This window comes from Crinia signifera, chromosome 12, assembly GCF_055691185.1.
Source record: "Crinia signifera chromosome 12, ASM5569118v1, whole genome shotgun sequence".
In the NCBI taxonomy this organism is placed as follows: domain Eukaryota; kingdom Metazoa; phylum Chordata; class Amphibia; order Anura; family Myobatrachidae; genus Crinia; species Crinia signifera.
The window spans coordinates 28665995-28678364 of NC_139228.1; the positions used below are offsets into that span (position 1 = coordinate 28665995).

A 12370-nucleotide genomic window follows, 5' to 3' on the forward strand; every position below is an offset into this window, starting at 1 on the left:
AATGACAAAAAGTCAACATGGATATGACAGTAAAAGGTTGACGTGAGTTCTTCATGGGTCTTTGATGTCGGTCAACATGGACACCTTATTAGTGTGGCAGAGAACAGCAGAATTTACTAAGAAAAGGAAAAGCGCATGAGGTCAGAGGGCCCTGCTCGCAAGAACTTACATTCCTAAGCAGCTCCGCCTTCCAGCACTTTGACTGCCATGCCCCCTGCAGCATGCTCACTGAATGAGTGCCAGGGACGATTGTGAGCTCCAGTCCATCCTTGGATCTTGATGTAGGAACGGAGAGGATACGGAACATTCATTATAGCTCAGTCTACCTAATGACAACCCTTCTTTCCGTCTACCATCATATGACATAATAAAGCTGTGAGCCTACAACTATGTAGCTGAGCAGTCTGGATCCTGACTGTATACCCACAGCAGGATCCCGATGGTAAGTACTGGAGTTGGGGTTAGGGTTACACACTATGGTTAGGTTAGGGTAATAGATAACATTAGTGTGGTAACCATTAATTGACACTATCGATCGCGATGTTGCAAGCGGCTATTCAATGGTCATCTTTGTTCTTTGACTGACTTGACTGTGGGACAATCAAAACCTGGGGGTGGGAATTCAAGGGTGTTGAGGGGCACAGCGATACTTCATGTTCTTGCACCTTATAGTAATAATTTTAAAAAAATCACTCATGCTTTGCCATCGCTGGAAGGAAACCATCTTGTTCACCCCCATCGATGGCAAAAGCATTCAACATCGGCCATCCCTAGTTAATGCTAGGCTATTGGAGGGGACCAGTAGAATTAAGCTGTTTGAGGGTTGGGTTAGGATTGGGCATAGGAGTAGGGAGGATATTACCGCAATCCATTGGGGTTCAGCTTGCTGGTATTCCATAACTGACCCATCTATCAGAGTGATTGTGTCTGTCAGACATTTTTGTGTGTCCATCAGGGAGCCTTTATGTCTTTTAGAAGGTAGCTGGGAACAATGACTGTAAGATGCACGCGTAGATGGTATTTCAGATGCTATTCTAAGCAAATAAATCTTTTAAATGAAAAAGCTGCTTTAAACTCCAACAAATCGAAATCTGTGGCTGTTGCACTTCTGTAAGACCATATTTAAATAAGATTAATGAGCAATGGTAATCACGCAGAAGACGCCCTTAATACACACTGACTATTTACTGTTTCATTTCCAGAAATCATTACCAAAACACCAGACATGCAGGAAGCGTACAGGCTGGAGATACAAAGTGATGTTGAAGATGTTTTACATAAACTCCAAAACCTTTCTTCTCTGCCTGATAGGGTAAATAACACAGCCTGGCGATTGTCATTGTGACCGTACCTACTAAATAAAAATTATATCCCCCCTCCCCTAAAACTAGATGTTTAGCTCCGGTCCAGTGCCACCCACGCGGCGGATCCAGAACAAAATGACAGGGGGGGGGGGGGGGAGACAATCGCCCTGGTGCAACCTCCCCCCCCCCCCCCCCCCCCCGAATCCGCCACTGCCTCCCAACTCTTGATGCAGAAGCTCCCTACACACTGTTAGTTTGCTTTAATAATAATATTTTGCCATCTGGTTCAGGTGAAGTTAGAAGATCAGCTCATGCACAGGATGATAGATCCGTTGCTGTAGTAGTAGTTAGTTTATTTATAAGGCGCCACAAAGTGTCCGCAGCGCCGTACATAGCAAACAAAAAAACAAATTACAAGGTAACGTACAGGGTGTGATGATAAAATACAGCATAAATAGGGGTACAGCTGGTAGAACTAAAATCAGCATAAATTCTGAAGGAGGTGTCAAAATTGTCGAGGAGACTGAAGATGAAGTAGAGGAAGGGAAGAACAGGGCAGGAGCGCTGGTGAGGTAAAGAGGTAGGGTGAGTACGTGAGGAAGGAGGACCCTACTCATAAGAGTTTAACAGACTAAAAGGAGGTGGGTGGACTAACGAAAAACAATAGGATAAGTAGGAATGGATGGGAACGGATGGAGGGGTAGAATAGGCAGGATCGGAGATGCGAAAGAGGGTAGGAGGAAGAAGTGGGTTTTGAGGGAGCGCTTGAAGGAGGTAAGGGAATCAGAGAGCCTGATGGGTGGCGGGAGGTTGTTCCAGTGCAGGGGGGCAGCACGAGAGAAGTCTTGGACACGGGAGTGGGAGGAGGTGATTAGGTGAGAGGTCAGGGGGGGCGGTCGGCGGCGGAGCGAAGAGGGCGGGACGGAGTGTGGATAGAGATCAGTGAAGAGAGGTAAGGAGCGGTGGAGGAGGAGAGAGCCTTGTAGGTGGTGGTAAGGAGTTTAAAGAGAACTCAGAAAGGTCACGTCAGTGGAGAGGAATGGTCTGATGCGCGAGATGTTGCGGAGGTGAAAGCGGCAAGACTGTGAGAGAGCACGAATGTGGGGGGTGAAAGAGAGGGAGGAGTCAATGATGACACCGAGGCAGCGCGTTTGGTCAGTGGAGATGATCTCGGTTTCACCAATGCTGATGGAGATAGTGGGCGGTGGAGGTAATCTCGGTTTCACCAATGCTGATGGAGATAGTGGGAGAAGGGGGGATGTTCGGGGGACGGAAGATTAGAAGTTCAGTTTTAGCCATGTTTAGTTTCAGGAAGCGTTGGGTCATCCAGGCTGAGATGGCTGTGAGGCATTCGGAGACCTTGGACAGGAGTGATGGGGATAGGTCGGGGGAGGAGAGATAGATTAGGGTATCATCAGCATAAAGGTGGTAATGGAAGCCGTAGGAGCTGATGAGGGTGCCCAGAGAGGTGGTGTAGAGGGAGAAGAGGAGAGGGCCAAGGACTGATCCTTGGAGAACACCGACTGGCTGCAGGGTAAAAGGAGAGGAGGAGCTCGGAGTGGAGATGGAGAAGGAGCGATTGGAGAGGTATGAGATGAACCAGGAGAAGACCGTGCCAGTGATGCCAAAGGAGCGGAAGGTGTTGAGCAGGAGAGGGTGGTCAACAGTGTCAAAGGCAGCAGACAGATGAAGCTGGATGAGGATAGAGAAGAGGCATTTGGATTTAGCAGATAGTAGATCGTTTGTGACTTTGGCCAGGGCAGTTTCAGTGGAATGTAAAGGGTGGAACGGGGTCTAGAATGGAGTAAGCAGTAAGGTGGCTTAGGAGACAATTATAGGCCAGATGTTCTAGGAGCTTGGAGGCAAAAGGGAGGAGGGAGATGGGCCTGTAGTTGGATGGAGAGTTGGGGTCCAGATTTGTTTTTTTGAGAATTGGGGAGACAAGAGCGTGTTTGAAGGAGGAGGGGAAGATCGCAGAGGATAGGGAAAGATTAAAGAGGTGAGCCTGGTGAAAGCAGACCGACGGACTGAGATGACGGATAATACTGGAGGGGATAGGATCGAGCAGGCAGGTGGAGAAGTGAATTGAAGGATAGAATGGACTTCAGCGGTAGTGGTGGGGTAAAATTAGGACAGGGGTGGGAAGGAGGCGAGTGGAGATGTTGGAGGGGAGGAGGGAGAGGGTGAAGTCATGGCAGCAGTGATGGCAGTCCTGAGAGAGGAGATTTTGGTTGAAAAGTAGGTAGCAAAATCAGCGGTGATGATGGAGGACAGAAGGGCTGGAGATGGGGGGGAGAGCAAGGAGTTGAAGGTGGCGAAGAGCCTGCGGGGGTTGGATGATTGGGAAAGGATGAGAGACTTAAAGTAGGATTCCTTGGCCAGAGCAAGAGCAGAGCTGAAGGAGGAAAGAATGAATTTGAAATGGATAAATTCCGCAAGGGATCGTGATTTCTTCCAGAAATGCTCAGCAGTGCGAGAGCACTTTTGTTCCCCAAAGCCACAGCCCCAAAGCCACAGCATGATTGATAGGTTGGGGTTGTTTGGGGGTGGGCCAAGGGCAGTGATGGCTTTAGAAGTGGGGCTGCAGCACAAAGCAATATTCAAATAATACCCCTTTTACACCAAAACTGCCGAGTCGCACCCTGGTTTTTGGACCCGGATGCGACCCGGCAGTTGCTCATGCCCGTGAAGTCGTGCCCTGAGCCGGCGCTTGGAGATGACATCATCTCCAAGCACCGGAAAACCTGCCAACCGACACCCTCGCAACGCCGACCATGAGGTAAATGGATGCTGCACACAGGCATCCTTTCACCTTCACCCAGCCTCCGCTGCTGTCTGCATAGTACCGCAGACAGCAGCGGAGACTGTATGCAGCCCCTGCCCAACCTCCGGACTGACCTCAGGGTGCTGCAGTCTGGAGGTTGGGGCTCCCTGATTGGTGGAAATGGGTCCCTGGGTCGGATGACCGGGGTTACCCATTTACACGGCCCCTAACTCTGGGGAAGCCCCGTGTCTGACCCGAACATTTGCCGGGTCGGACACCGGGTAACAGGACCCGGGTTTTTTTGTTTTTTTTACCCCAAGCCCTGGTCCGGACTGGAGCGGCAGTAAACCGGGTCGCAGCTCTGGTGTATAAGGGGTATAAGGGAGAAACACCAACTGCCAGTGAGTCCGTTTGGAATGTCAATTGGTGTCAGTTGCTGTGCCTCCCGTGCTGCAGCCCCACTTCTGAAACCACCACTGGCCAAGGGCAGTGATGGGCAGCATTCATGAAAATGTGGGCATGCCAACCTTGTTTACTGGGAATGCCCAGGACAGGTGTGATATAGCTAACAGACAATACAGCAATAGGTCAACATGCACAAGGTCAACATTGACAAAAGGTTGGCTCAAGCAAAAAAGTTGATACATGAAAAGGTCGACATCAGTTTTTTGGTGTCATTGTCATCACCTGAGAGTGTGGACTCCCAAATAGTGTACCGCTTCCCTCACCATGCTTCGGCCAGGTGCCTCACTCTGCTCTGGGCTCCCTTTCTCACTTTGCTGTTCCCATTACGAGTTCACATGGATGATAATGGACAATATAAAAAGTTCAAAATAAATGAAAAAACAAATCCCAAAAAACTCATGTTGACCTTTTAATTTGACCTTTTCTGTCTGTAATGTTTTTGTCAATGTCGACCTTGTGCATAGTGACCTTTGGTGGTGACCTAAACATTGCCTTTAAGACACCCGGATACCAGCCAGACCAGAGTCTGCGTCTTTCCTGACCTCGGCAATGGAGCTGCATTGGCCAATCTCAGTAGCTTCAGGCTCACTCAGCTGTCCAGTGTTTTCGTAGAGTGATACGATGCTGCGCCTTAGGGTGCAGCGGCGGATCACAAAAGCAGGAGGTTTCTATATACAGATGGAGCCCCTCTCATTCAGCTCCAGGGCGCACCAGAATGTCCCCGCTGGCAAGTGCTGGCTGAGAGGGACTCCTCCTGACTTGGACGCGTGAGCGCCTCACAGGCACGTGCGTCTCAGTCACTCGGTGGTGGGGATATGAAACCCTGCCCGTCTCCACTTCATGGAGACAACCATTGTTAGGGGGGGTGCGGGTAGGCGGCAGCGACCGTCGGGAGACGGGGCGTACCAATGGGGAGTTTCGTCGGAACAGAGCACGTGTGCATCTTGTGTGCCCACACCCCCGTCCGACGCATGGCCCCAGCCTTAAAGAGGGGCGCTACATCTGTACACACATTAGCATATCATTCCATGTCTCTTGCTTCCAAAGACCCAAAAGCGATGTGAAATGCATCCAACCCCGAACCAGGCTGCATCACCTTGTAGGCGTACTATATGAATGTTGTAGTATTGCTGCACAAATATTTTAGTTTGCTTAATTGTCCCTTAAAGTGACTCTTGTTGACCTTACAGGACCGAGACTCCCTGGATGGCAGAAGTGAGCCGAACCATAGAACTAACCCCCCAGGTGAGTGAGCGTGGATGTCCTGTACCCTGCTCCCTCTCAATACACCCATCTTATGCCCCAAAGCTGATCACATTGTAATACCTCTATCTGTTTCTAGACGTCAGCACTTGGAGCATAAACAATTTCCAAAAAGTTCTTGATCAAGTTATAAGAGCAGAGGGAACGCCAGTCACGCAACAGGTACATAGTTCATAATAGTAATTTAGGCTGGAAAAAACTAACCTTTGGTTAGAGAGTATGGTCTATTTGGTATATTCCTAGATATGAGTGGTGTATTTTTATTTAATTTTGAACAAATTATGTTTGCCCCCCTGGATGTTTTTAACCAATAAATGTTTGTCCAGCCTTATTTTAAATGTATTTATTGTGTCTGCCGACACCACATCACCAGGAAGAGAGTTCCATAATTGAATTGCCCTGACCGTAAAAAGTGTTTCCTTCTAAGAGTATGAAATCTTCTTTCCTCTAGTCCTAGTTCCTCAAAGCAAAAATGGTGCCTGACTGTTCCTTACATTGGCCCCTGATATCTCTGTACATGTTAAGCATGTCCCCACTTAAACGTCTCTTTTTCCAGCATAAACAATCCTAATTTATCCTATCTTTCTTTATATCTTAAATTCTCCAACCCTTGTATTAGCTTGGTTGCTCTTCTCTGGATGTCTATGATATCCTTTTTGCAATGCGGAGCCCAAAACTGTACTCCATATTCTAGGTGTGGTCTAACCAGTGCCTTGTAAAGTGGCATAATTACATTTGAGTCCCTAGTCTCCATGCCCCTTTTTATTCAGGCTAGTATCCTGTTGGTCTTATTTGCTGCTACATGACACTGAGCACGACACCCCAGTTTGTTGCCAATTTGGACTCCTACTGTAGATCCTTTTTCAGTTATGATTTACCAAATGTCACCGCGCTTAGATTATAATTAGCACGCTGGTTATGTCTCCCAAGATGTATAACCTTGCATTTATCCACATTGAATGTAATTTTCCAATTTTTCGCCCACTCCTGTAGTTTATTTAGATTGCTCTGAAGCGTGAAGACATCCTTGTCTGTTCGAATCACCCTGTACAGTTGTGTGTCATCCGCAAAGATGGAAATGTTGCTGAGTATGCCCACCCCTATATAGTTAGTTAATATGGGGTATAAGGGACAAGTTCTTCTCTCAGCACCATTTTTTTTGCGCTACCCTTCGGAGTCCACGTGGATGAAACAATGTGAAAAGTAAAAAAAAAATCAAAAAGAAAATCAGTAAAATCCCATGTCGACATTTTTATTTGTCGACCTTGTGCATAGTGACCTTTGATGGTGACCTAAACATTGTCTTTAAGACATCCGGATACTGCCCAGGCCAGAGTCTGCATCTTTCCTACTCTTGGCAATGGAGCTGCATTGGCCAATCTCAGTAGCCTTAGGCTCACTCAGCTGACCAGTGTTTTTGTAGAGTGATATGATGCTGCGCCTTAGGGTGCAGCGGTGGACCACAAAAGGTTTCTATATGCACACATTAGCATACCGGGGGTTATTTTGGTTCACTCTTTCTGACAAATTCCTTCTTAGATGGACAAAACCATGTGCACTGCAGGGGGGGGGGCAGATATAAAAGGTGTGGTGGCAGATATAAAAAAAAAAACTGCAGAACTGCAGTGCACATGGTTTTGTCCATCTAAGAAGGAATTTGTCAGAAAGAGTGAACCAAAATAACCCCCATCATCCCATGTCTCTTGCTTCCAAAAGTCCCAACTGCGATGTGAATTGCATCCAACCCCGAACCAGGCTGTATCACCTTGTAGGCGTAAATGAATGTTGTAGTATTGCTGCACAAATATTTTAGTTTGTTTGATTATCCTTTAAAGTGACTCCTTTTGGCCTTACAGTACCGAGGCACCCTGGATGACAGAAAAGAGCCAAACCATAGAACTAACACCCAAGGTGAGTGAGCGTAGATGTTGTGTACCCTGCTCCCTTTACAATACACCCATCTTATGTCCCAAAGCTGATCACATTGTAATACCTCTATCTGGTTTTAGATGCCAAGACTTGGAAAATAAACATTAACCAAGAAGGTATTGATCAAATTAGAGGAGCAGCAGGAACTCCAGACAAGCCACAGGTACAGTATGTACTACAGCGGCAAGGAGGCCAGTATGTGGGCTAAAGATGATGTTTGAGGTTCCGGCAATGTTGCTCAAAGCCCCAGCAACTCACACAGAATTCATAACCTCTGGAACTTGGCAAATTATTACATTTAGCCCATAATCTTCTCTCTCTCTGCTTCTCTACATACTCACTATCATCCCTCCTCCTCCTACTTACCTCCTCTAACATATCAGCTTTGCCATACCCTGAATTACTTCCTCCAATAATTTGAATGATCAGCTCCTTGCACCCATATTACGGCAACTATACACTCACCAACATACCACCATACGACCCACATGCTTCTGGCCATTGAGGACATTTCCCCATCTAAGCCCCCACGGTTCCTACTTTCCTAGTTGCTTTGCAATACTAGACCTGTGTGCTACAAGCTACCATCCATTCACGCACCATTACTCTCAGTATTTCAGTCTCTGTGCCATTATTCACTCTCTCCCTTCATTGACCTTGACCCATACTCCTTGATCTTCTGACCAACAAATCTGTCTTCTATCTACTCACTCACTACTATAACACTCTAATATCCATTGAGTTGACCAACATCCTATTTCAAAGGCAAAGTGTACACCATTGAAAAATTCCAAGCCTTCTAAATCTATAAAGTGAAGTCATTGGTCAAAGCAACCAGTCAGTCTATGTCATTGTATAAGGTGATTGGTTAACCCTCGTACATCTACCTTCTCAATGCACCTGACCACTTTCTTTCTCTCCTGTTACTGAAGATTTGGTTCCTACATTGCTTTCTATCTCATCCTGGATTCTCAATTCTTTCAGAACTTAGTTAACCCCTTAGGCTTGTTCCTCTCCACTGGCACCTTCTCTTCCATCTCAACACAAGGCTGTATAACCTTGTAGGCGTATGTGAATGTTGTAGTATTGTTGCACAAATATTTTAGTTTGTTTGATTATCCTTTGAAGTGACTCCTGTTGGCCTTACAGGACCGAGACACCCTGGATGGCAGAAATAAGCCGAATCATACAACTAACCCCCCAGGTGAGTGAGCGAAGATGTTGTGTACCCTGCTCCCTTTACAACAATCTTATGTCCCAAAGCTGATCACATTGTAATACCTCTATCTGGTTTTAGATGCCAAGACTTGGAAAATAAACATTAACCAAGAAGGTATTGATCAAATTAGAGGAGCAGCGGGAACTCCAGACAAGCCACAGGTACAGTATGTACTACAGCGGCAAGTAGGCCAGTATGTGGGCTAAAGATGATGTTTGAGGTTCCGGCAATGTTGCTCACAGCCCCGAGTCAGCCACAGCAGTTACAAGGTGAACCGGGCAGACATACACAATATCCGGAACCTCCAGAACTTGGCGACCTATTACTTTTAGCCCATAATCTTTTCTCTCACTGCTCCTCTACATACTCAAAATCATCCCTCCTACTTACCTCTTCTAACATACCAGCTTTTCCATACCTTGAATTACTTCCTCAGCCAATAAATTGAAATGATCAGCATCATGCACCCATATTACTGCAACTATACACTCACCAACCTTCCCATGCTCATTCTGACCCACGTGCTTCTGGCTAATGAGGACATTTCCCCACCCAAGTGCCCACAGTTTCTACTTTCCTATGTACTCTGCAATGCTAGACCTTTGTGCTGAATCCATTCATGCGCCATTACTCTTTCAGTGTTTCAGTCTCTGTGCCATTATTAATTCTCTCCCTTCATTGACCTTGACCGGTATTGCTTGATCTGCTGTCCAAAAAGTGTGTGTTCTTACTATACAGTACTATCTACTCACTACTATTATGGGATATGGTCGTATACGACCCGACTTAGGTCGACAGTCATTAGGTCGACACTGTTGGGTCGACAGGCAACAAGGTCGACAGGGTTCTAGGTCGACATGGATGAAGGTCGACAGGTGTCTAGGTCGACATGGTTTTAGGTCGACATGGATTTAGGTCAACAAATGTGTTAGGTCGACATGAGTTAGGTCGACAGGTCACGAGGTCGACATGGGTTTTTTTCAATGTTTTTTGAGCCGTCGAGCCGAGAGGTGGTATTTCATGCCCTACCATCCACTAGGGCGTGGTGGGAGAATAAAATAGTGTGCCGAATGCAGCGAGGCACCGTGCCCGAAGCATAGCGAGCGATGTGAGGGGCTGCGGTTGACTTCCAACTGTGTCCATGTCGACTGTGTCGACATTCGGGTCAAAAACAGTGAAAAAAAACATGTTGACCTCACGACCTGTCAACCTAGACACCTGTCGACCTTCACCCATGTCGACCTAGTTGCCTGTCAACCCAACGGTGTCGCCCTAATGACTGCCGACCTAAGTCGGGTCGACAATACGATCCACACCCACTATGACACCCTATATCCATTAAGTTGAACAATGCCCTATTTCATAGGCGAAATGTACACCATTTAGAAGTTCGGAGCCTTCTAAAGCTATAAAGTGAAGTCATTGGTCAAAGCAACCAGTCAGTTTCTGTCATTACACAAGGTGATTGGTTAACCCTCATACATCTACCTTCTCAATGCACCTGCCCACTTTCTTTCTCTTCTGTTACTGAAGATTTGGTTCCTACATTGCTGTCTATCTCATCCTGGATTCTCAATGCTTTCAGAACGTAGTTAACCCCTTAGGCTTGTTCCTCTCCACTGGCACCTTCTCTTCCATCTCAAAACTTATGGTCATCTAATTAATACCAAAAAAAAAAAAACATTTCTTGAATGTACTGCTCTCTGCATCTACTGCCCCATGTCTCTTTAATTCTATTTGTCCAGCTGCCTCACTTCCATCTCCACCTTACTGTGACAGCGCTAAATAGCAATGTCCCCAATCTAATCATCCCACCCTCCGAGTGTTACAACTGCTTATCCAGTCTTCCTTGTGGTTCTCCTATCCTTCAGCTAAGCATTGATAAAATATGTCTCAAAAACGACCAAGAGTGTCAATGTATTCTGGTACTAGGAATCCAGTCCAGTCTCCTCAAGAGCAGTACTGCCCATAATTGATCTCTAGGACCTGAGTATTGCCCAGTGGTTCACAAAATAACACACTCTGCAAAGAGAAGCCAGGTACATTTGCACATCGACTACACAGACACTACTGAAGGATGTATATTTTCCTTCCTTTGCCAGCCTTGGGAATCCCCTCTCTCCAACACACACATGATATACATAATTATGTTACTTCAAAGGGTAAGTCTACTGGCTCCAGGAGGAGCAGAGCATTTACTGGAATGTCCTTAGGCTTAGGCATGTGTGCCTGGAGTGTTCTGTGGAAGTTCCAGGTGGCTTTGCAGCAGGGCTATAGGCTACAGGGGTATAAGGCACAAGGTATGAGGTTGGGGTATAAGGCACAAGGTATGAGGTTAGAGTATGGGTATAAGGCACAAGGTATAAGGTCAGGGTTGGGGGAAAAGTCACAAGGCATGAGGTTATGGTTGGGATATATGACACAAGGTATGAGGTTATGGTTGGGATATATGACACAAGGTATGAGGTTATGGTTGGGATATATGACACAAGGTATGAGGTTATGGTTGGGATATATGACACAAGGTATGAGGTTATGGTTGGGATATATGACACAAGGTATGAGGTTATTATTGGGATATATGACACAAGGTATGAGGTTATGGTTGGGATATATGACTCAAGGTATGAGGTTATGGTTGGGATATATGACACAAGGTATGAGGTTATGGTTGGGATATATGACACAAGGTATGAGGTTATGGTTGGTATATATGACACAAGGTATGAGGTTATGGTTGGGATATATGACTCAAGGTATGAGGTTATGGTTGGGATATATGACACAAGGTATGAGATTATGGTTTCTGATATATGACACAAGGTATGAGGTTATGGTTGGGATATATGACACAAGGTATGAGGTTATGGTTGGGATATATGACACAAGGTATGAGGTTATGGTTGGGGTATATGGCACAATGTATAAGGCCATGGTTGGGGTATGGTTGGGGTATTATAGAGACTGCGTTCCAGAGAAACTTGGGGCGTATGATGGTATAGATATCTATCATATTAATGCCTTTAATGCCCCTTACCATATTTACCAAGCTCTTATAAATATATATTTTTTTACATTATTTAGGATCACAATGAACAAGAGCACGATCCAGAAGGTAAGAAATATGTTTTCCCCCTAAAGCCAATGACCTATCTGTAGAAGTCCTTTCACACCGACACAATAGCCAAAATGTAGCACAACCGTACAGTGCAGGTGTTTCTATGTGTTAGACCCACCCCTCCTTCTGTGTGTGGCCTGTGCCACAGCCCATGGACAGCAGCCGCCACTGTTGATCACTGAGATGAAGGTTAATGTGCAGTGCTTTTGTATGTCAACCCCCCCCCTGCATGTGCCACTGCAATATGCACCAATTATTTTTTAATTTCCTCTATACCACTTTTGTAAATATGTTTATGCCATATCAAA

The 12370-nt window shown here is 46.1% G+C and overlaps 1 protein-coding gene across 5 annotated transcripts in view; it reads left to right on the top strand.

Annotated features, from left to right (window-relative positions):
• LOC146050559 (receptor-interacting serine/threonine-protein kinase 2-like) overlaps positions 1–12370 on the top strand; it is a 75626-nt gene that overhangs the window by 9387 nt on the left and 53869 nt on the right. For 3 of the 5 annotated variants that reach the window (XM_083167626.1, XM_083167629.1, XM_083167630.1), the window contains exons 6-12: positions 1203–1312; positions 5724–5778; positions 5876–5958; positions 7653–7707; positions 7806–7888; positions 8875–8929; positions 9023–9105. In XM_083167626.1, the coding sequence (XP_083023752.1) occupies positions 1203–1312; positions 5724–5778; positions 5876–5958; positions 7653–7707; positions 7806–7888; positions 8875–8929; positions 9023–9105 (524 nt within the window). Of the gene's footprint in view, positions 1–1202; positions 1313–5723; positions 5779–5875; positions 5959–7652; positions 7708–7805; positions 7889–8874; positions 8930–9022; positions 9106–12028; positions 12060–12370 lie in introns of all 5 variants that reach the window. The other 2 variants (XM_083167627.1, XM_083167628.1) reach the window with 2 other exon arrangements.